At 37.1% G+C, this 22,419-nt stretch overlaps 1 protein-coding gene across 23 annotated transcripts in view; it reads left to right on the top strand.

The window, feature by feature from the left end:
* The first annotated feature begins 1,219 nt into the window (after positions 1-1,219).
* The window catches only part of TTN (titin), a 268,315-nt gene continuing 247,115 nt past the window's right edge, over positions 1,220-22,419 (top strand). For 21 of the 23 annotated variants that reach the window (XM_063115619.1, XM_063115522.1, XM_063115645.1 and 18 more), the window contains exons 1-14: positions 1,221-1,442; positions 3,663-3,766; positions 6,054-6,257; positions 7,725-8,012; positions 8,332-8,417; positions 8,510-8,754; positions 12,831-13,137; positions 13,513-13,665; positions 14,337-14,474; positions 15,772-15,903; positions 17,857-17,997; positions 18,478-18,615; positions 21,778-22,071; positions 22,160-22,282. In XM_063115619.1, the coding sequence (XP_062971689.1) occupies positions 3,676-3,766; positions 6,054-6,257; positions 7,725-8,012; positions 8,332-8,417; positions 8,510-8,754; positions 12,831-13,137; positions 13,513-13,665; positions 14,337-14,474; positions 15,772-15,903; positions 17,857-17,997; positions 18,478-18,615; positions 21,778-22,071; positions 22,160-22,282 (2,340 nt within the window). In that variant the 5' untranslated portion in view covers positions 1,221-1,442; positions 3,663-3,675. Of the gene's footprint in view, positions 1,443-3,662; positions 3,767-6,053; positions 6,258-7,724; positions 8,013-8,331; positions 8,418-8,509; positions 8,755-12,830; positions 13,138-13,512; positions 13,666-14,336; positions 14,475-15,771; positions 15,904-17,856; positions 17,998-18,477; positions 18,616-21,777; positions 22,072-22,159; positions 22,283-22,419 lie in introns of all 23 variants that reach the window. The other 2 variants (XM_063115648.1, XM_063115514.1) reach the window with 2 other exon arrangements.

The raw sequence follows: 22,419 nt of genomic DNA, 5'->3' as shown, positions 1-22,419 counted from the left end.
ATTTAAATAAGTTCATGGTGTCGTTGATAACTGTACTGCATCAGTTGTCAGTAAATTTAAGCCTGTTAAATGCTAGTAAATTAAACACTACGTATATAATTATAACGTATGAAATACCCAGGAAGCTGAAAAGCCTAATGTATGGCCAAATCCTTCCTTAAGAGGGAACATTTTTATTACAGACATAAAGAAATTTAACTTAAAAGTTAAAATTTTAGTCAATTTTATTGATAAAGTCTCTTTCCATAATCAATAAGACAATTTTCTTCTAAATAGAGTTTTACAAATTTCTCAGACAAACCATTATAAAGATCTTTTGGTATGTTCTTTTGTTTTTGAAATATCTTTTGCTTGAAATTCAATTCAGTCTTAAAATAGCAACTATATCATTTCCCAGCCATTTCCCTTTAGTAACAGCAAACTCCAGAGATTAGTAGAACAGCATTCATGTACCCGGAAAAAGAATCTTATAGATCATTTAAACATAAAACTTGGCTACTCATTAAGGGGCAGTGTATGCATATTTGTAAATACTAATGGAAGACAAAAGTAAAGCCTGACAAAAGTGAAATCATTGTACTGTAAAGACTAGATCTGAGCAGAGTTCAGATTTTGCCTTTCAACATTATTTCTTATAGGGCTGTCTAAATATATAGCTCATTAACTTTGGTCTAATTCTTTCCAAAACACAAGTGGATTCTGGAGAATGTAGATAGTACAGGTCAGCTTTCTTTCAAAGCTAAGGTTTATAGCAACTGATTCTTTAAAGAAGATGAAGCCTCATGCATGAGATAAATTCCCTCATCTGCTGTCATGATTGACATGTCCATTTGGTTGGTTTCATGGGGGCAGGGGAGCAGGAGCACGGCATGACTCACAGGGCAGAGCCCTCAGATTTGAGGCTGTTTTATACTACTGCCCACAAGTGCAGTCTACTGTCACATCTTCTCTTCAGACCTGCATTATCAGATTTTAAACATTGGCAACAAATGCTCTTCTCTGAGCCTCAACACAGTTATTCTTGAAATACGGTTCTATTTCCTTGGTAAAGCCTCTTCTGAGGTGCTAAATTTAGCACTGCCAATCAGAGGAACAGGTGGCCTGTGACACCTCCAAATAGGTCTTCTCCCATCAGGCTTCCCTAGGAGAGCCAATCACCGGACCCTGCCCTGAGGATGTGGGCCGTCAGCAGATCTGGCAAATATAAGGGCCTGCCAGCCCCTAGCTCTTGAGCAGTCGTGCATTCCCAGCCTCGCCTCGGGTGTAGGGATTGCATAGAAAAGCAAAACTACACAGTCCAGACTGTGTAGTTTTGTTTTCAGGTATAGAGGCTCACCGATTCATGTCAGAGATGGTCGAAAAAACCAACTCTACATAGGACGTCGTTTCAGAAGTAACCTTGGGCTTAGTCCCACCCTTTTTGGGCACTCTTGAGAAATCAGGTGAGCAGCATCCTTTATTTTAATAGTACAGTCACTTCCTTACTGATTTCTAACTCCTGATTATTTTTGTATGCTAGATACCTATGTAGAAGTGCTTGTGTGACTACCTGTTGCTGGTGCTGACCCCATTATTCCAATCTGCTTTTTAAATTCTGTTTTAAAAATGTGTGAACAATTTTCTTTAATAAGTTGAATGCTTTACCATATCAGCAGAATCAATGGTTCAAATCGTTTCAGTGCACTTACTCTTCTAAAAGTGGAGGTCTGAAATGGTGATAGAAATGCTTGCTTCTTTTCTAGTCTCTTTAGGTCTGCTGAGAATGTTCAAGGTTATATTACTCAGTGATGGAGCAAGGCACACCAAGAATAGCTCTGATAAAATGCGGGTGGTATCAGCTACACCCTGATGACTTTTTAAGGGAATCAACTGCTGAGGTATCAATTGCAGGACAGTGACAGAACACTTGCCTGCTGTCAGTCAAAGCTGGAGAGGTTATTTTAGGAGCATGACATTTTAGATGCATACCTCCAGCTCTAATCAGACAAAAGGCCTCTGAAGAGTAAGTGCTAAGCAAGAAAGCTTACCTAGACAACAGGAATATAACACCAATTTAGGTCAGTTAATTGCAACATATTTAGAAATTTGGAATAAAGCTATGTAATTGTTTTCTAAAATACTCAGAATCTCATTATGCATTTTAACTCAACTCACAATCCAATTATATATGAAATAAATGTTGATGCTAAAAAGGGGAAGAAGTAATGTTTAAAGGCTCTTTATTTCTAAATACACTTTGATTTCCTATCTTCCTGGAATGCGGTTACTAGTTGTAAATGCCTGTAAATACATAGATATATATGTAATCATGTATTAGATATGTAAGAAGATGCTATTTTTAGAAGAGGCACTAGCTTGTGAACAGGAAAAGTTAGACACAAAAAGCTGCTTATCCTAAGAATAGCATGCTACAAAAAGAAATTCTTGACAAAAGTTTTATAAAAAGCTTCTAGATATTGCCTAAAATTTCCAAATATAAACTTTATTTTCTTAAAGAATGTTGGTTTCATTATCTTTTTAACTAAGTAAAAAGTACCAATAAGGTAAAGCACTATCATTAGGGGGAATATTGATCCATAAAGTTTTAGTGAACAGAGAACTTTATGAAAAATAATTATGAAGCAATTGACAATTCAGAAGTTGCCTTTTTATTTCAGAGCAATGGAATGTCACATTGAATAATTAGGTATTTACGCATAAGAAAATTCTTTACACTATGTCTTCGAAACTGATAGACGATGTACTTTCTGCCACTTAACAAAAGGACTTCACTACAAATTTTATATTCATTTCTTTGTTGTTGACTATTTCGTGTTACAAAAGCATAGGTCTTCTCACTTCATCTACATTTCACACCAGCCTGCCATTATCCAGAGTTTGCACATTGTTGCATGTTAAGAACTCAAGCCAGCACTTTTCTCTCAAATCTATAATAAATTTTGGCTTGCTCCCTTAAATTAAAATTCTTCCAAATATATACTTCAGTAGTAGCAATATTTATTGCACAGTTACTGTATGAAGAAATGTTAAGAAATAGAAAGCACCTCATGCTGTCTACAAAAAGCTTGCATATTTGATAAGGTTTACCAAAGCTTTTCAAGTCAGGAAGGGAGTAACAAACTTCAAATTTTTAATTTTAGTGATTACTTGAAGTAATCAGATCATACCTGAATCGATGTCAGTTTTATAAACATAGGTACAGGGAGTGAAAAATATTGGGGGAAGGGAAAGTTTTTAAAAATAATTGTCTCTTACACATTAAGCTAATGCAGAGACTTATTTTACTTTTGTCACAAGTTCCTTTAATTACTCTTTACTTCCTACCCCCTCACATTACTACAGCTTTCCTTTTTCTCAATTGTTAATCTGATTTCCCACCATTGGTGAGACTGAATGTTCCCTTGTTGGCCACTAGAGTACATTGCTTGCTGTTTGGTTAATTTTTTTTTCCATTTCCCCCTTGACTTGCCACTTTGTGTTAGGCTTTAAGTCAACTCAGAGGTCAACTGTTCAAATTCAAGCCACAAAGGAGAAGTCATGCCCATCACTCTAGGCCTACAGATGACGTATGAAGCAATCCATTTGGAGAAATGGGTGTCTCTGCTATCCACAAAGAGGGGCCCTAGCTGTGACATCCTAATTGATTTTCTCTTCCTTTTCAGAGTGCCTAAAAAGATGACAACTCAAGCACCGACGTTTAAGCAGCCGTTACAAAGCGTTGTGGTACTGGAGGGTAGTACCGCAACCTTTGAGGCTCACGTTAGTGGTAAGCGCCCACATCCACGCTTTTGATTCCTTTGTGTCCACTTCAGGAAGTGATAGAGGACTTGAGGCCAAGTTCAAGCCTTGCTTTCACTTTGTAAAATTGGTCCAACGCTATGGAAGGGTCATTTTAAGGGTATACCATTCACAGAGCACTGACAAAATCTGACAATGTAATGGCTTGAAAATGTTTTATTCATACTTATAATTTCACAAAGCAAAAAATAATTAGCAATTCATTAAAATTGCTGTCAGAATCAAGCAGCTAAGTAGGACCAAATTTGGTCATTCTATATTTGGGTTCAGCTGAGAAGCCAGACTGGAAGCCAAGAATTCAAGCCCCATAGGAGCCAGCCATAGAGCTGAAGGGGACACAATCTCGGCTGACTGCTCTGTGCACCTGAATTTCAGGTGTTTAATATGGAAGATAACAATGCATCCCACCTGACTTTCCTCAGAGGCAGAACTGTTCAGTGATAAACTATCTCCTAATTATTTTATTCTTTTATTTTCAATCTCTATTAGGTGATTCTAGTAAATTAAAAGACTTTCCAATCATCTTGAATTGATAAGAAATATTATATGTCACTCCGGTGTCTATATGAGAAAAACAGACATTGACCCTAGAATTTTATTTAAAAGGAAATTCCTCTGTTTCTTTTTTGCCTTCGTTTTTTTCTTCATAACTCAGTTTAGAGATGGTTTCAGAAAATTTATGATTTCTGAAGCCTATCATCTGTTGAAAAAATGGGGGTAGTCTACAAACTATACAGTAAATAATTTCAAAATTATTTAATCAATGTTGTCTCCTGCACTATTGTAATTGGCCACATAAGATTATGTGGATTAATTGAAAATCGTGCTTGATCCTTAATTTAGTGCACCTCCATGGTGCACCGCACATCTCTTTTTTAAAATGGCTTATAATAAAGATATAAAATAAAATTTTCTTTTTCTTATTCTTTCTTTTTTTCCTACTTTGTGCACCAATCATAACTGCACAACACTTTATTTTACATTGCACAAATATCATATAATCATTATTCATTTTCTATTCTATGAAGGTATTTCAAAAAATTTATGGAAAGACGTATTCTCCTTTAATTCAATTTTCCACTAACTTTTTAAAGTATCCTCATATACGCATATAGAGACCAATTCAATTCTCCACAAGCATGATAACTTCATATTGACTTCCAAATCATTCACTTATTTATCTTATCATGCTCAGTCACTTCTGAACTAAGCAGAACACGTGTGGTTTCCGTGGAAATCTGCCTGCTTGGGGGGTAGTGGAGTCCAACTTCTTCATAGCTTCTTGTTCCTTCACACTATGTGCTAACAAATTCTTAGAAAAACACCTGCAAATATTTGATACACGTGAATTAGTCTAATAAACTATTCACTTGGTCATACAAAATAGATTTTCTCTCAATTTATCTTTACCTCCCAGCTTAAGGAGACAGATCATCAGCCTTTATGCCAAATGAAGAATAAACCATGCTCTGAACTTGCCTCATACCTTCTGAATGCACAGCTTTAAACACACTTAAAACATCAAACCATAGACATGTAGTTCTTAGCTCTACAATTTATCATGGGTAAAGAGAATTTGGCTTTCCCCCTGCAACTCCAAGCATACATGTTGTTCTGAAAGAATAGGTTTGGCTTAGTCTCTTATGTAAGAAACTGCCTCTTCACGTTATGGTATTTTTATTGATTGCACATCTGAAAGCTGGAGAGTTCAGAAAGACAGTGTCCCTGTAAACGCAGAGGATGAAGGTGAGCATGCCCTCCTGGGCTTGTCAGGCACAGATTTTAGATCCCTCTGCTGCTTTCTCTTTTCACTTGTTTTCTAAGAGGACAACAGTCACTTTTTATTTCAAAGTTTCCTTAGCTCTTTACTTTTATAAGTCTCTTTTATGATTTTAATGATGTCTCAAATTACATCAGATAGAGTCCTGGGCAGGAGGGCAAGAGATAGAAATACTAGTCCTCTGTGTGCCACTGCTGACTGAGGGACCTTGGGAAAATTATTAAGCCTCTTTGGCTTCAGTTTCCTCCCTTATAAAATGAAGGCCCTGGCCTCTCTACATGAACCCTCAGACCTTCCTTATGGTCTGTAAGTTTACACTTTTATCATGCGACTGTCAGGTTTTCACAACCATTAGATGGCATTCCACTCTGGATATCGTTTACTGGTTAGGGCAAGACAGTGAACATAATGGGACAGGGTAGAGGACTTTGCAGTGCCCACTCAAACTTAAAAGTGAATTGTCCTTGCTCTTCAGGTTTCCCAGTTCCTGAGGTGAGCTGGTTTAGGGATGGCCAGGTGATTTCCACTTCAACTCTGCCCGGCGTGCAGATCTCCTTTAGCGATGGCCGCGCTAGACTGATGATCCCCGCCGTGACGACAGCTAACAGTGGACGATACTCCCTAAGAGCCACCAATGGATCTGGACAAGCAACTAGTACTGCTGAGCTTCTCGTGACAGGTAGGCTGGTGGGGACCTGCCAGTCCTCTGCTCCCCAGAGGGTATCTCTGGCACATAGTAAAGGGGTCCAGAAAGAGCTACATGAGCACAAGCAGATGCAGCTCTGGACCTAGAGCAGGGCCCACTGGAGGTCGAATTTATAACAAAGTTGTTTGCCTTGTGGAACTCAATTTTCCTCTCAAAATACAGCACAAAAGTGGCTGAGAATCAGTTTCTCTATCCACACATTGAACACTCAAAAGTGTGTTAAGGAAATATTAAAAATCATGTTTCTCAGCAAGTACAAAGATTTGGAGCCTTGTTTATAAGCCTAGTCATGAATAAGAGATATTCTCATATATCTCCAGGAATTCACACTTTTAACAAGCACCCAGAGGATTCTGCTGTAGGTGGTCCACGTCTAGACCACCCATTTAAAAAACATTAAAAATATTTCACAGTAAACATACCCAGAAATAGGCAAATGCTTGTTTATTATTCAATGCATGTCACAATTCGCCAGAAAAGTTATCAACTATCTTAGTGGCCTCTTTAGTTTTTCTCCACTCTTTACTACCCAGTGAAACATTAATACACAGAACATTTGCATTACTCTGCACACTACATAGCAATACCTTGCATGAACTGCATAATGTTACATACGCTTATCCAATAAACTATACCTCCTGCAGTATTCAGTTATAGGGTTATAATTGACTTAAACCAGAAAGCACAGGTAACTTCAGGTATGAAATATAACACACATTCAGAACAGGCAGAATGGAAAATGCATAGGATTGGCAGCATCTGCTGTTGGTTATCACTCAAAAACATGTCAAAGTTAATTCCATTCACTCTTCACATTTATCAAATAAAAAATGTCTTTCAACACAACCAAAATTATACCCTTTCTGTCATATTATTAACACGAAATTACGTCATTATTGGAATTAACATCTTAAAAGCAGGTAAATATTTGGGTTATTTGAATACTGAGCAAGTTGGAGAAGATTGAGGGTTTTTTTAAATTAAATTTAAATTAAATTAATAATTTTGTAAACCACAGGTGCACCCATCGTTTCAACTACTGGAATTCATTTGAATGCAACCTACTGAAATGTGCAGTTGTTTCAACTTGTTAATATAGTGCTAGATGTGAGGTTGGAAGGAAGTGCTGGAAAGATTCTCTAGAAATGTTATAACAAGATATAGATTTTTTTCTTTAAAACAACAACAAAAGGTTGTGGCTTAGGACTGCTAAGGAAAACAAAGCACAAAAAATACAATACAGTGGCAGGATAGTCTTCTGAGATCTCCTGGCTCCATTCTTGCGTCATCTGCTTGGGGAGCTGGGTTCAAGGACAGTCAAGGATGTTGGAATCAGCGAGTCATCGCCTGGTTCTGGAATCGGAGCAGTTGATTGTTTAAAAATACCCTGTGGGGAGCGCTCTGGCTCGCGGTCCTCATTTCCTTCTCTGCCCCCTGCAGCGGAGACAGCGCCACCCAACTTCGCTCAACGACTGCAGAGCATGACCGTGAGACAAGGAAGCCAAGTGCGACTCCAAGTGAGAGTGACTGGAATCCCTACACCTGTGGTGAAGTTCTATCGGGACGGAGCCGAAATCCAGAGCTCCCTGGATTTTCAAATTTCACAAGAAGGCGACCTCTACAGCTTACTGATTGCGGAAGCGTACCCCGAAGACTCCGGCACCTATTCCGTCAACGCCACCAACAGCGTTGGGAGAGCTACTTCGACTGCCGAGTTGCTGGTTCAAGGTGCGTGCCGGAGGCTGGGGGACAGAGGGGCGGGGGGGAAGGGCCCGTCCGGGGCCGGGGGAGGGGCTATTTGCATTTTCAAATTATTGGCAAATAATAGAATTAAAAAAAAATGGTTCCAAGTAAATTCTTACCTAATAATGAACATTTTCTATTTTTTAAACCTAATTTATATTCATACAAACTCCAAAACTTTCTGCATTTTCCTCTATTGGGATGTCCAGAAAGTCTAATGAACCTTGTAGTCAGAATTAACAGAATCGCTTTAAAACTGGGTCACTGTGCCTCCTCCTAAATATTCATCTTTCCCTTTCTGCAGGTGAAGAAGTAGTGCCCGCTAAAAAGACAAAGACAATTGTATCGACTGCTCAGATTTCAGAAACAAGAGAAACCCGAATTGAAAAGGTATTTTTCTATTCTGTCGGTTTTCAGGCCTTTCAGATTCTTGCTCCCCAGCTATTCCTATTCAACATGGACTTTATTTTAATCTTTTACAGAAGATTGAAGCCCACTTTGATGCCAGATCAATTGCAACAGTTGAGATGGTGGTAGATGGTGCCGCTGGGCAGCAGCTGCCACATAAAACACCTCCCAGGATACCTCCCAAGCCAAAGTCAAGGTCTCCCACACCACCGTCCATTGCTGCCAAAGCACAGTTGGCTCGACAGCAGTCTCCATCGCCCATAAGACACTCCCCTTCCCCCGTCAGACATGTGCGGGCACCGACCCCATCCCCAGTCAGGTAAAGCTTCTTTAAAGAGATCAGGTTATTATGCATTTTCTAATTCGGTTTCATGCAATCAAAAATGTAGCATGTGACAAAGGAGATAAACCAAAAAGTTACCGAATATAGTTTTCACAAATCTTTACTCTCCATAGGTAAACTGAAGAACTTTATAACCTCTAATTCTAAATTCTTATTTATATTCCATTTAATAAATACCTAATTTAGGAGCCAAAAAATAGCACAGTAAAATAAGAGCACAGAATTTAAGGTTGAAAGTTTTAAGCTCAATCCGCCCAATCACTTGCTGACATTTTGATATAGGGCAATAATTATGATAATAAAATAATTGCTACTATATATTGATCATTTCCTCTATGCCAGGCATTTGATTGGCACTCTACATACATTATCCCATTAAATATTTACAACCTCTAAGAATTATTGTTCTCAATCATATTGATAAGTAACTGGAGCTAAAGAAGTTAAGTAGTTTGCTCAAGGTCCTAATTGTGTTATCTGTAAATTATGGAAATCGCAATAAGAATGATATTAAGGTGTGTTGTGAGGATTCAATGAGATGATTAGTTGAAGGTGCTTTAGAAAGGTAAATAGAAAATAGTTGAAGGTAAATAGAAAATAATTATACAGGGCTGGCCAGTTAGCTCAGTTGGTTAGAGCATGGTGTTGGTAACAGCGAGGTCAAGTGTTTGAATTACCATACCAGCCAGCTGCCCCCCACCAAAAAAGAAAATGATCTTATGCTCAGGTAATAAGTAAAACCTCCTAAATATTTGGCATATGCTTATGTTATCTAGAAAATACATGGATTTCTATGTTTAGTTAATATAGAGGTATTTTAGAGGATGAGCATGTATCATCAAGACTCAGAAATTATATGATCAAGTGTAAACTATCTACAGCAGATTTGAAACTTTGGGGTTTAGTTTAACATGATGAGGTTTTTAATATAACGAACTGGAAAATTTGAGCAAACGAAAATGTTTCTTGACCAATTTAAATGAAGTAAAAAATATGTAGAGAAATTTCCCCTGCCAGAAAATTTTTAAAGGAAGAATAATAATCATTCATACTTACTGTGAAGTTACTGTAATTAAAACAGTATGATATTGGTAAATGAAGAGAAATATACATCAGGGGAGAAGACCAAAGTCCAGAAATAGATCCAAGTATAAAGGGAATTTGATTTTTAATCAAAGTGACCTTTCAATTCTGGGGGGGTGGGGACGGTATTTTACTCAATAAAAAATACTGGCCCAGTTAGTTATCCATCTAGAAGAAAACAAACATAAACGTCTACCTCACACCTTTTACAAAATAAATCCCAGCTTGCTGAAGGAGTTAAATTATAAAATTCTTTAAAGAAAAGAGAGAAGAAAATTTGGGAAAACATTTGTGGGGTAGAGTTTTCAAAAATAGGTTTATAGATTCAACAACATAAAAATAAAAATTTATATATGGCAAAAGCAAGGTCATTGCTAAACCAATCAATGCATTTATGAAAAACACTTCAAAGATGCCCCTTCCTTACAATACTTCATTGACTCTGCCATAAAAGTATGATAATAAACATACAGTGACTACACTGTGAATATCAACCTAGAAATAGTGCATAACCTACACAAATGTAAGAGGGTATTATAAAAAGTTTGTGAAAAAATAGAATAAAAAAATAATACAAATCTTTCCGTGAACTTTTTGAAGACCCCTCGTCCGTGTTTATGCTGGAGAAAACCCCATAAATACACAAAATGCAAGCAGAGGGATAGGGGGAATGTTTGTAATACTTATGACAAAGAACTTCTATACCAAATGTAATAAAAAGCTTCCACAAATTAATTTTTAAAGGAAAAAACATGCAACACAAATGGAAAAATGGACAAAAGATATAAACAAGTACTTCACAGAAGAGGTAATATAAATGTTCAATAAATATTAAAAAATGATAAATATTTCCCAATCTTTATTATTTTGGCCAGTTAAAAAATTCAAGATATTGGCAAACACTAATATGAAGCTGGGAAGAAAAGCTCCATTTTAAAAACATATCTAGCAATCAAATAAAAAAAGTGTTCAGTCTCAGACTAGCTCCAAGTTTGCACACTATAAAATCGCAACACAGGCCAAAGGCAATTTCTAGGGAAGATAACAACCTTACCACATTTTTAATCCATGCCTACTGCCTATGGGTCATTTAGAATTATGGAGTGTCCCTAATCCCAAGGAGCATTTTGACTATCTTAGCTGTTCTGAGTTTATTAATAACCATTCAAATTATTTAGCCTCAAAAATTCACTTTTAAATAATTAAGAAATAAAAATGCCAATTTGTGGAGAAAATAATGGTTATTCAAGATAGACTACTTTCTAAATGTCTCCTAGTTTAATCTTGATTTTTGTTATAGAGCAAGGCAAACGTATTTCTTTGAATAAGGTGCATTGTATCTAGCTGTTACCAGGTGATTATTTTTTATTGTAAGTGCAGAAATAAGCACTTTGCTATAATGACTAAAATTACACTGATTTTCACAGTTATGGGCTTACCTGTGGCCGGCTGCTAATCATTCATGTCATACTAATCACGTCTTTAACTTTTTAAATTAAACCCACTTTACTAGGTACAGCAAGAACAAGGCACATGTTCAAACTTGGAAGTGCATGCCTCTTTGCTTTTCTTCAATTGGTGTAGAACCTACATTATTCTAACGTGGTCTTTGTTATATTTCTAAGGCAGTCATTTTCAAAATAAAGATATGTTCCCTTGATCTCCCTTTAGTTTGATTACAACTTCATGTATAAAGTGGAAATTTATTTTCACAAAAAAAGCCCTTCTTCAGAAAAACGATTAAACATTTCTTTGTGAAACTGGTTAATGTTGTAATGCACTGTTAAGTTATCCTGTAATTTAGAGCAAACATCAATTGTACCTTGTGCTTAATTAGAATAATTGTTTCATTTATGATCAGTGTAAGCTTTTAAATATCTTATATAGTGCCAGAATACATTTATAATCATTTTCCTATATGTAGAATTAGTAAAATGCAATGATACTCATAAGACAATACTGCCACCTAGAGAAGAAATGTAATAAACTTTACTGATTAAGAAATCGGTTTTGAAATTTTTTATCTTACAATAGTTGACCAATCTCCAGAATTATTGCTATTGATCAGAAACTGTCTTTTTTTTTTTTTTTTTTTTGGCTATTAATACCAGGATTCAGCACCTATATTTTTCAACAGATGCTATTTGCACTTCATATACACCTAAAAAGCAAACAATGAAAACTATTTTGGAATAAGCCACTTTATCAATTTAATGCAAATCCATAGAATCATTAAGTTTCAAATTAGCCAATTCCCATGGTAACTCTTAGAATGTCTAAAAGGAGTCTGGAATACAATACAGAAAGGGTGAATGTAAACAAATACACAGGAAATTAAAAAGAGCAGTCCACAAACATTTTGACTACAGCAGCAGTTTACAAAGTGCATAGAACAGCCTATACCCAAAAAGGTCTGCAAAAACTTCATGAGAACACTTCCTCCTGGTCTGGAAATTCACAAGGCATATAGACATGGTGAAGGCTGTGAGAGTCCTGCAGGGGGAAAAAAAAAAAAAAGCTTAACTTGTTTAGCCTAGAGTGGCATAGGCATTTTGATTACAGAAATCTTTCTTCATATAACACTTATTTGGCATCCCCTTATCACCCCAGAAGTGGGAATACAAAGAAATTTTCGGTATGATTACCAGATTTATCATGGCCTTTCTTTGGCTTTATATTCTTCTGTCTTGATTTATTTTTAATGAGAGAAGGTGGAGCAGGGCACAAAATTCTTGAGCTTATTTGGAATTAAGTCTGATTCCTTTGCAGATAAGAATAAGGCTTATTGAGATTTAAAACAAATTACTTCCAAGTACACTATTTACCCTCTGAATAGGTCATCGAGGCACACATTTAAAAACTCTGTCTTAAAAACTTCCAGATTTTCATCCCATTATTCAAATTCAATTACCCCTACCAGAGTTCCTCTCCTTGGCAAAAGTTCCTGACCTCTTTCGTTTGGTTTTCAGGTCCGTGTCTCCAGCTGCAAGGATCTCCACATCCCCTATCAGATCTGTTAAATCTCCCTCACTCATCCGTAAGACGCAGACAACCACCATGGTCACGGGCCCTGAAGTGTCTCCCCCTTGGAAGCAAGAGGGCTACGTGGCCTCCTCGTCTGAAGCTGAGATGAGAGAGACAGTGATGACAGGCTCTACTCAGATCAGGACAGAAGAGAGATGGGAAGGGAGATACGGTGTCCAGGAGCAAATGACTATCAGTGGAGCTGCTAGTGCTGCCGCCAGCGTGTCTGCTGTTGCTGCTGGTGCTAAAGAGGTACCCTTAGAACTGTTTTGTTTTTGTTTTTTCTTATTTCATGTTCTGGTTCTTCCAACCAGAATTCTGCCATGAAACTCAGTCTGTATAGGTTGGAGGAGAAATGCATATGAACATAAAAATATAACAGTAACTGAAGACCAAATTTGGTGGTCATGCTTTGTAAAAGTATTTTTGATTGGAACAAAGGCTCTAATCTGTGAAGTTTATGTAAAACATGGATTTTAGTGATACAGAACATATATCTTCTGGTGATGATAAATGCTTATTGATGTGTATATTTCACACTGGGTAGCTCGGTTTCCATTGTGCTTTTATATTTTCTACCAGGCATGTCATTTAAAAAAGTAATGTACTTGGTCATTTCCAATCCAGGTGAAACAAGAAACAGACAAAAGTGCAGCTGTTGCAACTGTTGTTGCTGCTGTTGATATGGCCAGAGTGAGAGAACCAGTTATCAGTGCTGTAGAGCAGACTGCTCAGAGGACAACCACGACTGCTGTGCATGTCCAACCTGCTCAACAACAGGTATGCACAGGGCCACCGGGGCAGGGTGGGAGGAGCGGCACAGAGCCGGGTCCTTTGGGGCAACTTTACTCCACCACCCCCCACCAGGCTTTGCCTACACAAATCCCATGCAGAACCAATGCTCAAATCACGTTGAGGGCAGCACTGAGCCCAGCATGGCCCACACTTTTAGAACTTTCTGAGCAAAAGATGATGTTAGATACCAAAGGTGTTAAGATGTAAATATCATAAGGGCAGATTAGGCCAGAAATGCCTGGGCTGGGTCAGGCAGGCAGAAGTTAACTATGTATTCAAGGTATCAAGGGACTCATTGAGAAAGCCAGCTGAACCAGAGACCAGTCCAATCCAGTGCTTAGTGGCTTCACAAGCCGGGCATGGAAACCACTATTTCAGGGCAGACATTGCATTTATCTCTAAGCTCCCTAAAGGACGTTTGCTTTTACTTTCCTCAAAACAAACGTGACACTTACTTCATGGCTGAAAAGTGTTATACATCCAGGATAATTTTTCACCTCATATTTGAAGAGATTTTCTATTATAGTTTAAAATCACTCTAGCTTTCCTCTTTACCCTCTCTTGTGCTACATTTATGTCTTAATCCTGATATATTATTGTAATTTTTTATGTAAGGTGCACTCCAGTGTTTCCTTCCTTTTCTCTCTGAAAATCAGGTAAGAAAGGAGGCGGAGAAGACTGCCATAACTAAGGTAGTAGTGGCCGCCGATAAAGCCAAGGAGCAAGAATTAAAATCAAGAACCAGAGAAGTAATTATGACAAAGCAAGAGCAGATGCACGTAACTCATGAGCAGGTGAAAATGGTTTTTGGCTTGAAATTCGCTGATGTTGTTATGCGTATCAACACAGATGATAATCTTTACTGGGAAGGTGTTGTTTCTTTGGCCACATGGTTGTTAGCACACTAATAAAATGCCCTTGTCATATGGGTGTATTGGATACCAATGTCCCTTAGAGTCATTGAATGCTCCCCTTGTGTAGATGAAAGGAGGCATCTCTGTGACATATACTGGGAGTAGAAACAGGGATCTCACCTACTTTGACCTGGGGATGCACTGATAAAATCTGTGAATTGTGACTGTGGTGAGGGGACAAAGAGGGGTAAAACCAGGAGGGAGAAATAGTTGCTGAGGTAGGAAGGGGAGGAGTGGAAGAGAATAGTTAACACGCTTTGCTTTTAAAAGTTTAGCAACTGCTTCCTGAATCCTTAGGAGGAAATTTGCACATGGGTTTGAAGCAGATGGACAGGGTAGCCTTAGTAAGCCAAATATCCAGAAAAGGTGAAAAGGACAACCCCATGCTTGGAAGCATTTGGGGACAGATTGGATAAGGCTGGTTGATAGGGCTGTTGGCTAGTGGAGCCAATTGCCAGTTGGGTGGTTTGAGAAGATGAACTTTCAAAACCTTTTCAACTCTGAGATCCTGCATTTCAGTGATGAGATGTCTGCGAATGGCAAAGAGGTAGATGGGGAAAACTGCCCACCTACATACACACACACACCTTAGGCATCCAGATGGAAACACTGCATCCTTCAGGAGTTAAAGATTTAGAAAAAATTTTGCCTAGCATATTGCAAAAATGTCTCGATTTTAGAAAAGTAAGTCTCAATACTCCAAACCATCACAATATTTAAGAAAAATTTAAAAACAAAAATATTTTATAAATGCAGATTATTATCCATGCTTGATTTCTCATATACAAAATAAGAGTCAGACAAAATTACTTCTAAGGCCTTCCATTCTAATATTCTGTACTCTAAGATTACCTTTAGATGACAGAGTTTGCATGGAATAATATTGCCATATATCATTTATAAAAATTGGAAGTCTTTTTAAAGAAGACTGAAACTCTCCTGTTCAAAACAAAGTGTTGAATTCAACTTTTTTTCTCTAAGTAGTCTAATTTATGGTTTAGGCAGAGAAAGAACACGGTCATGTTAATAAACATGAGATTATTTATTTTATTTTGTGACATCTCCAGAAAAGGGGTTTTCCTTCTTCAAATTCCTATTTTGTTATATTTAATAAACACCATGTCACTTATATTAGAGATCAGGAAACAATAAGGTTTTGTTTTATCATTGATTGCAGATAAGAAAAGAAACTGAAAAAGCATTTGTACCGAAGGTAGTAATTTCCGCAACTAAAGCCAAAGAACAAGAAACTAGAATTACTGGAGAAATTACTACAAAACAAGAACAGAAACAAGTAACTCAAGAAACAGTAAGTCCAATTTTGTAAATACCTTGTAGTTCATTGACAAATATCACACGCCAGCTGCATGTACCTTACAACCAAAACCTCTAAGTGGAGTAGTCTTTTGTCACGTAGTTTCTCTCTGTTTCTCTATGTCTAGTATTAAAACTCTGGTGTGATGGAAATTCTATTCTCATTGCACTATTTTCCATTCATCTGATCAGTTTTGGGGGAGATCATCTATCTACTAGAACAGTTTGGGGCACATATGTGAAGTTTCTAGAGCACACATAAGGGGAAGATAGATATCACCCCAGTCCAGTTCCCCTGGGGTACAGTCAACTTTTTCATGCATAGCCTGAGCCCTCAGTCACTTATTGTAATGCACAAACTTTACATAGCTGTAAGACACACATGCATGCATACACACACGTGCACACACATATACGTACATCAGCCATGCACACTACAATTAAATAGTAAGGGAAAGTGAGGAAATGCTGGACATCAGAGAAAACTAGCACTTCTCCAAGAAAGTGCCTGTAATTCATGGTTGATAGGCAGTGACCTAGATGTTTTTGCTGCTTTTGTGCCCTAGAGCTGTGTTAGGACAATCTCAATGTCACCCAAATCCACTTCTGTCCCACGCGTGAAATCCAGCCTTCACTGTCAGGAGAGAGGCATCTATTTTGAATTCTTCATGTTTGAGGGGTACCTGTGCTCACCTCTCATAATCTCAAGCTCTTTGTCAATCCCAGAGATACTTGTCCACTTGAGAACATTATACACTTAGAAGTCTGGCCACAGGCTGTTGACTGAATTTCCTTCTCCTTACTGTGAGAGACTTTGAATGCAGCAAGAATGCTCCTTGGCACAATCAAGGACATAGAAGCTCCTGTTGCGTTGCAATGCTGGTGACTGAAAGTTCAGCCAGCCTATCATCTTCCAGCCATTTGTCGTAGCCACTCACTGGGTTCCCTAACATGTCAACATGTCTCAAAGATGAGACCTTTTCAGTTCCAGGACAGTTTGCTAAGGGGCAGGTGGGCAGAAAAGAAGCCCATTCCTCAGGAAAACAAAAGTCTGTGTCTTCAGCAAAAAGTGTAGGCCCCTAGAATGGGAATGTGACATTTTCTGTCTCATCACTAAGCATTCTGTGTTCTCCGGAATGTTGCAAGGCCATCTTACCATTTCATTTGGGCCTTTTGAAACTCAAATCTGTATTTTACTCTAAATATCAGATAAGACAGGAAAGTGAGGCAACCAGTGCGTCCATGGTGGTAGTTGCCACCGCAAAGTCCACAAAACTAGAAACAGTCCTGGGAGCTCAAAAAGAAATTGCCACACAGGATCAGATGCACCTCCCTCATGAACAGGTGATGATTCCCTGCCAATAGGAAGGTCACTCCTGCATTGTTTCACTTGCAAGCCCCTACATGTTCATCGTGGGTCTTAACCATCACTTCTTCACTTCCTCCTCTTCTTATCGCTGACATACAAAACTCTTCCAAATCTCTCAGGAGCCTTTGCCACCCATCTAGCCTTCACCACCACCTCTCCTTCCTAACTTTCAGACTTTCTTTGAATTGTTACTAATACAATTTATAATTCCCTTTAATATCTTCCTGTTGAAGTAGACTCCAGTGCACAAGTCAATTGATAAAATGCAAAATCATGTGTTATTTCTGACTCTACTAGAATTTCCCGTAGAGTGTAAGAATTACGTGAAAAAGAGAAATAGCATTCATTAGTCTTTTCTTGCTAATCACATTTTTTTTCTTTTAGACTAAACTTATTATTTTGATATTCTTACCAATGAAACTGTCTGAATGATCAAAGCAACTGAATGATATATGTAATTAAGATGTTCTTGAATAGGAAGAAGTTTTGCCACCTTTCCTGGTTTTGACTTATGTTTTTCTTATTAGAGGTTTATGAAATGTAATGACCACTTTCTCATTTGTTTTTTAACCATATAAGCAGATAATGAAGGAAACTAGGAAAACAGTGGTACCTAAAGTCATAGTTGCCACACCCAAAGTCAAAGAACAAGATTTAGTATCAAGAACTAGAGAAGGCATCACTACCAAAAAAGAACAAGTGCAAATAACTCAAGAAAAGGTGAATACAGATATTTGAGATGTGAACAGTTCATCTTTAAACTAATTTCTAGTAAATCATTAACTACTATGTGGTATGAATTATTAATCTGTTTTCCTTTTTAAATCCCCATCTAAAAATGGTAAATATGTGACTGATTACCATTAATTTTATCTGTACATTTGATTTTCATCCATCTGTAACATTTGTAATTCATTTTATTCACCATTACTCTTTGCATGAAGATTAGCATTTTTAGCTTGATTTCTAAAAAGCAATATAGGAAATCACCTGGAGACTTTTTTTTACAGCTAACATTTTTAAGTTTTGTGATTCTCAGTCAGTGTATGTAAACATTGCCAAGTGAAAGTTAATTTCTCTGGTGTATTTAACCCTGAATAACATTATCTTGCATCCCTACTTGGGGCGGGGAGGGAGGGTCACATCATGTGTGTTTGAAGCCCCAAACAACTTAAACCTTGATTTTACTATAATAATCAGATGAAAAAGGAAGCTGAGAAGACTGCCTTATCTACAATAGCAGTTGCTACTGCTAAAGCCAAAGAACAAGAAACAATTCTGAGAACTAGAGAAGGAATGGCTACTAGACAAGAACAGATCCAAGTTACTCATGGAAAGGTGACTATTTCTAGTACAAGTGTGAAGTCCCTATTATAATACATTAATATCAAATCTTATGTGAAATACCCTATTGTAATACATTAATACCAGATCCCAGAATTTCTTATGTATGAGATACTATTAACCAAATTTATTTTTTAGACAAACAATTGGAAACTTAAAAAAAACCAAATTATTTATTATTGTTAATATTACTACATATCTCTCCCCACTTATTTCTTCACCATTTCCCCACTTACTCTTCACCATTATTTTCAGCTTTTTATTAACATCTAGAAATCCTCCAGAAGTTGATGATTGAAATTGCATGCAGGCTAATCTTAAGAGACTCCATGAGCATTAAAAAAAACCCCACAAAAGTTGTATAAGTAAATGATGAGTCTTACTTACTAGTGAGAAGATGTGTGTTTTGAGGGGTCATAAATTCAGTGTACTACATCATAGAGTATGAACTTTTTTCAGTAAATTTCCCATAATTTTCTTTATGCAAAACTTTATCTTTTTTTCCACCTGTAAATAACAGATGAGAAAGAAGCTGAGAAAATTGTAGTGCCTGCTGTAGCAGCTCCCACTAAAACTAAAGAAGACGCAATATTAAAATCTAGAGAAGGAAGTACCCAACTAGAACGTTTACATATAAGCCTTGGAAAGGTTACTTCATCTATTTGTAGCTATTAAATTTCCATGAGCTGAGCTACTTCCCATTACTCTGTCGCTTATCTCAAATGAGCTATTTACCTAATTTTATTCCTTATTGCTCGTATAGTATTTGGACATTAACAACTAAAGTTTTTCAATTTCATTAGCATCATGGCCTGAGTCCTATTTGTATTTCCCCCAATGTGGTTTTTTATCTCTACATCTTAATTTTTTTCTAAGACATTATTTAAAATAAACTTTTTAAACCTTTACCCAAGTCTAATATTTAATAGCATATCAGTCTTTCAGAAGTCTCATAGCTGACAGAAATTCCACTATGTAATATACTTCGTGAGTGATTAATTTAAAATTTTTGTTTCTGTTCACATTTTGTCATAAATTTGACTATATTATTTTTATTGTTAAAAATTAGCTAAGGATGGAAGCTGGGAAAATGTCTATACCTAAGGTAATTGTTACCACTGCAAAATCTACTGAACCAGCCATACTGCTAAGGACTAGAGAAGGATTTGATATTAAGCAACAACAAATACACTTTTTCGAGAGGAGATGAAAACTGATGCTGTGGGGGTGAAAAGCATTGTTTCATCCCATTTTATAATCAGCTGTCATAACTTTCCATTCATCATGAGTTGTTGTGCTTTTAGTATTCCATCAAATTGCTTAACTGATCAATAAAACATTAGAAATGATCAGATTCAGTCCAGGTCCTCCAGTGGAACAGTTAGCATTTCCAGTTGTGAAAAGCCAGGTTAAATAACACTTTTTGTGTGCATTAAATTAATTCTCAGCATTTAACTGGTGTGAATTGGGATCTCCTATTCCAATTCATCTTCCTGCGTATGTAGGTTCTGAAAATATGAAGGATATTAGTGTCCACTAAGAAATAAAAGCAGCTACGAGCATAGAGTACTCATGTGTAGTTGTCTGCCACACAGCAGATGCGTATGGATTTGATGTACATTAATTCAAGAAACAATACAAATGATAATTTCTTTGAGCCTAAGATTCCTCACCGTTAAAATAAATAAAATTAAAACTTAACCTGACTACCTTGTATCATAGACTGGTTGAAAAGGTCAAATGAGATACAGTGAAGTATAATTACTCTGTAAGCAGTATGGATAGCAACATGTATTTATTTAGTGTTACCTGTAGAAAATGTTAACATTTTAAAACATATATAAAATTAAAGTCAGCTAATTGCCTATATGGTTAAAATAAAGGAAACAAACAACTCACCTACGCCTCGTGTATATTTTATGGTTTTTTCTAGGATGCCATCTAAAGTGAAAATTGTATTTGCAATTTTTCAAGGAAGATTAGGTTGCTGCTTTCTAGAAGGAAGCACTGGATTAAGCCCATGATCACTAAAGGCCCAATTCCATCTCAAAAAAATCTAATTTACATCTTAAATGGTTTAGAGAATAACTTTAAAAGGTATACAGGTAGCATACTTGAAAAAAATTTCTGCGGCATTCTAGATTCTATTCGCAGCTGCAGAAAAGAAAACTGAATATGAATAAAATATTCCAGCCTTACCTTTAAAGTGTGCTGGATGAATGTGGCGATTTTTAAGTATTGCATAGAGTCATAATATGTACGCCATATTGACTACTTTGCTTTCTCTAAAATAGAAACTCCTTTGCAAATTGTGACCCATTTACGTTAACCAGATTCATTAAAATGAAAAAATAGTAGTTTTGTTTCCTTCTTCTCTTTAACTCCCAATAATAAGGAAAGCAAATTGAACTTCAAAGTGAAAGAGTGTTCTCTTGAATCCAAACATGATAACGTTTCACTGTAATCACAATATTTTCATTTACGTGTTTTAAGAGAGATGTTTTCTAATAGATTAAACAAATTTTATCCATAGGGAGCCATAAGTTAATTCATGTGCTCACTCTGTGTTCATGACCTTTCATGTTATCTCCGATTTGCATGCAACCATATAACTCTGTAGCACCTGATTTTTCTGGATGGGATGATGACAGTAATTGAGTGCACTTTTATCATCACTGTCACTGCATCGACACCAGACTACATGATCGACAAGATAATAAAAATTATCAGTGAAGATAACCAGCTCCAAAATTCTGATTTCTGAATTGCTAATTGACTGTCTGCCTAGATAAATTACTAAACAATTCAAAAATCTTATGATTTTATATACATTTTGTGTTGTCCTATGTCGTGTCTATGTGATTTAATGTCTAGTACAATTAAGCAGATATACAAAGAGTGTCTCTAAATAGACGTCTGTACAATATAATAATCAAGGAAATATTAAGTTCCCCAAAGTATTTCTGAGTTACATTTCTGGACACATTAACATTGCTATATAACATGAATGCCATCTACCTTTCGTGCCTTTAGGCATTTGTCTGTTCTGAATGACTATCCTAGGAGGAGATGTCCCCAGGAGGATGTCCCTAGGAGGAGATGTCCCAGCCTGACTTTGACATTACTGTGTATTAATTCTGGAAACCTTTTCTCCAGGTGGACGTTGGGAAAAGGGCTGAAGCTGTAGCAACAGTTGTTGCTGCTGTAGACCAGGCCCGTGTTAGAGAGCCCAGAGAGCCCAGGCATCCTGAAGAATCATATGCTCAGAAGGCCACTTTGGAGTATGGATATAAGGAGCACGTTTCTGCCACGAAGGTGGTTGAGCATCCCCAGCGTCCAGCCTCAGAACCCCATGTTGTCCCTAAAGCAGTCAAGCCTGTGGTAATCCAGGCGCCTCCTGAGACTCCTATCAAAACTACGGATGAAATGGGAATGCACATATCATCACAGGTGAGTCTGTAGCTGCTGATTTTTCACCACCTTCACTGCTCTGGTCATCTGGTGAACAGTGATATCACTGAGTTTCATTTCCATGCAGATCAAGAAAACTACAGATCTAACAACGGAAAGATTAGTCCATGTGGATAAACGCCCCCGCACAGCAAGCCCTCACTTCACTGTTTCAAAAATTTCTGTTCCTAAGCCGGAACATGGATATGAGGTAAGAAGTTAAAGAGCATAATAAAGAAATGTTTAGCTCAAAGGAAATAAGTATCTCGGTTGTGATGTAGAGTATCTTTGGTGTAGGCAATGACAGGCCTTCTTTTGGTGGTGTGTTTGCATTTATGGTAGACTCAG

Source organism: Cynocephalus volans, chromosome 1 (assembly GCF_027409185.1).
Source record: "Cynocephalus volans isolate mCynVol1 chromosome 1, mCynVol1.pri, whole genome shotgun sequence".
NCBI lineage: Eukaryota > Metazoa > Chordata > Mammalia > Dermoptera > Cynocephalidae > Cynocephalus > Cynocephalus volans.
This window is presented reverse-complemented; position numbering and strand designations above follow the sequence as displayed.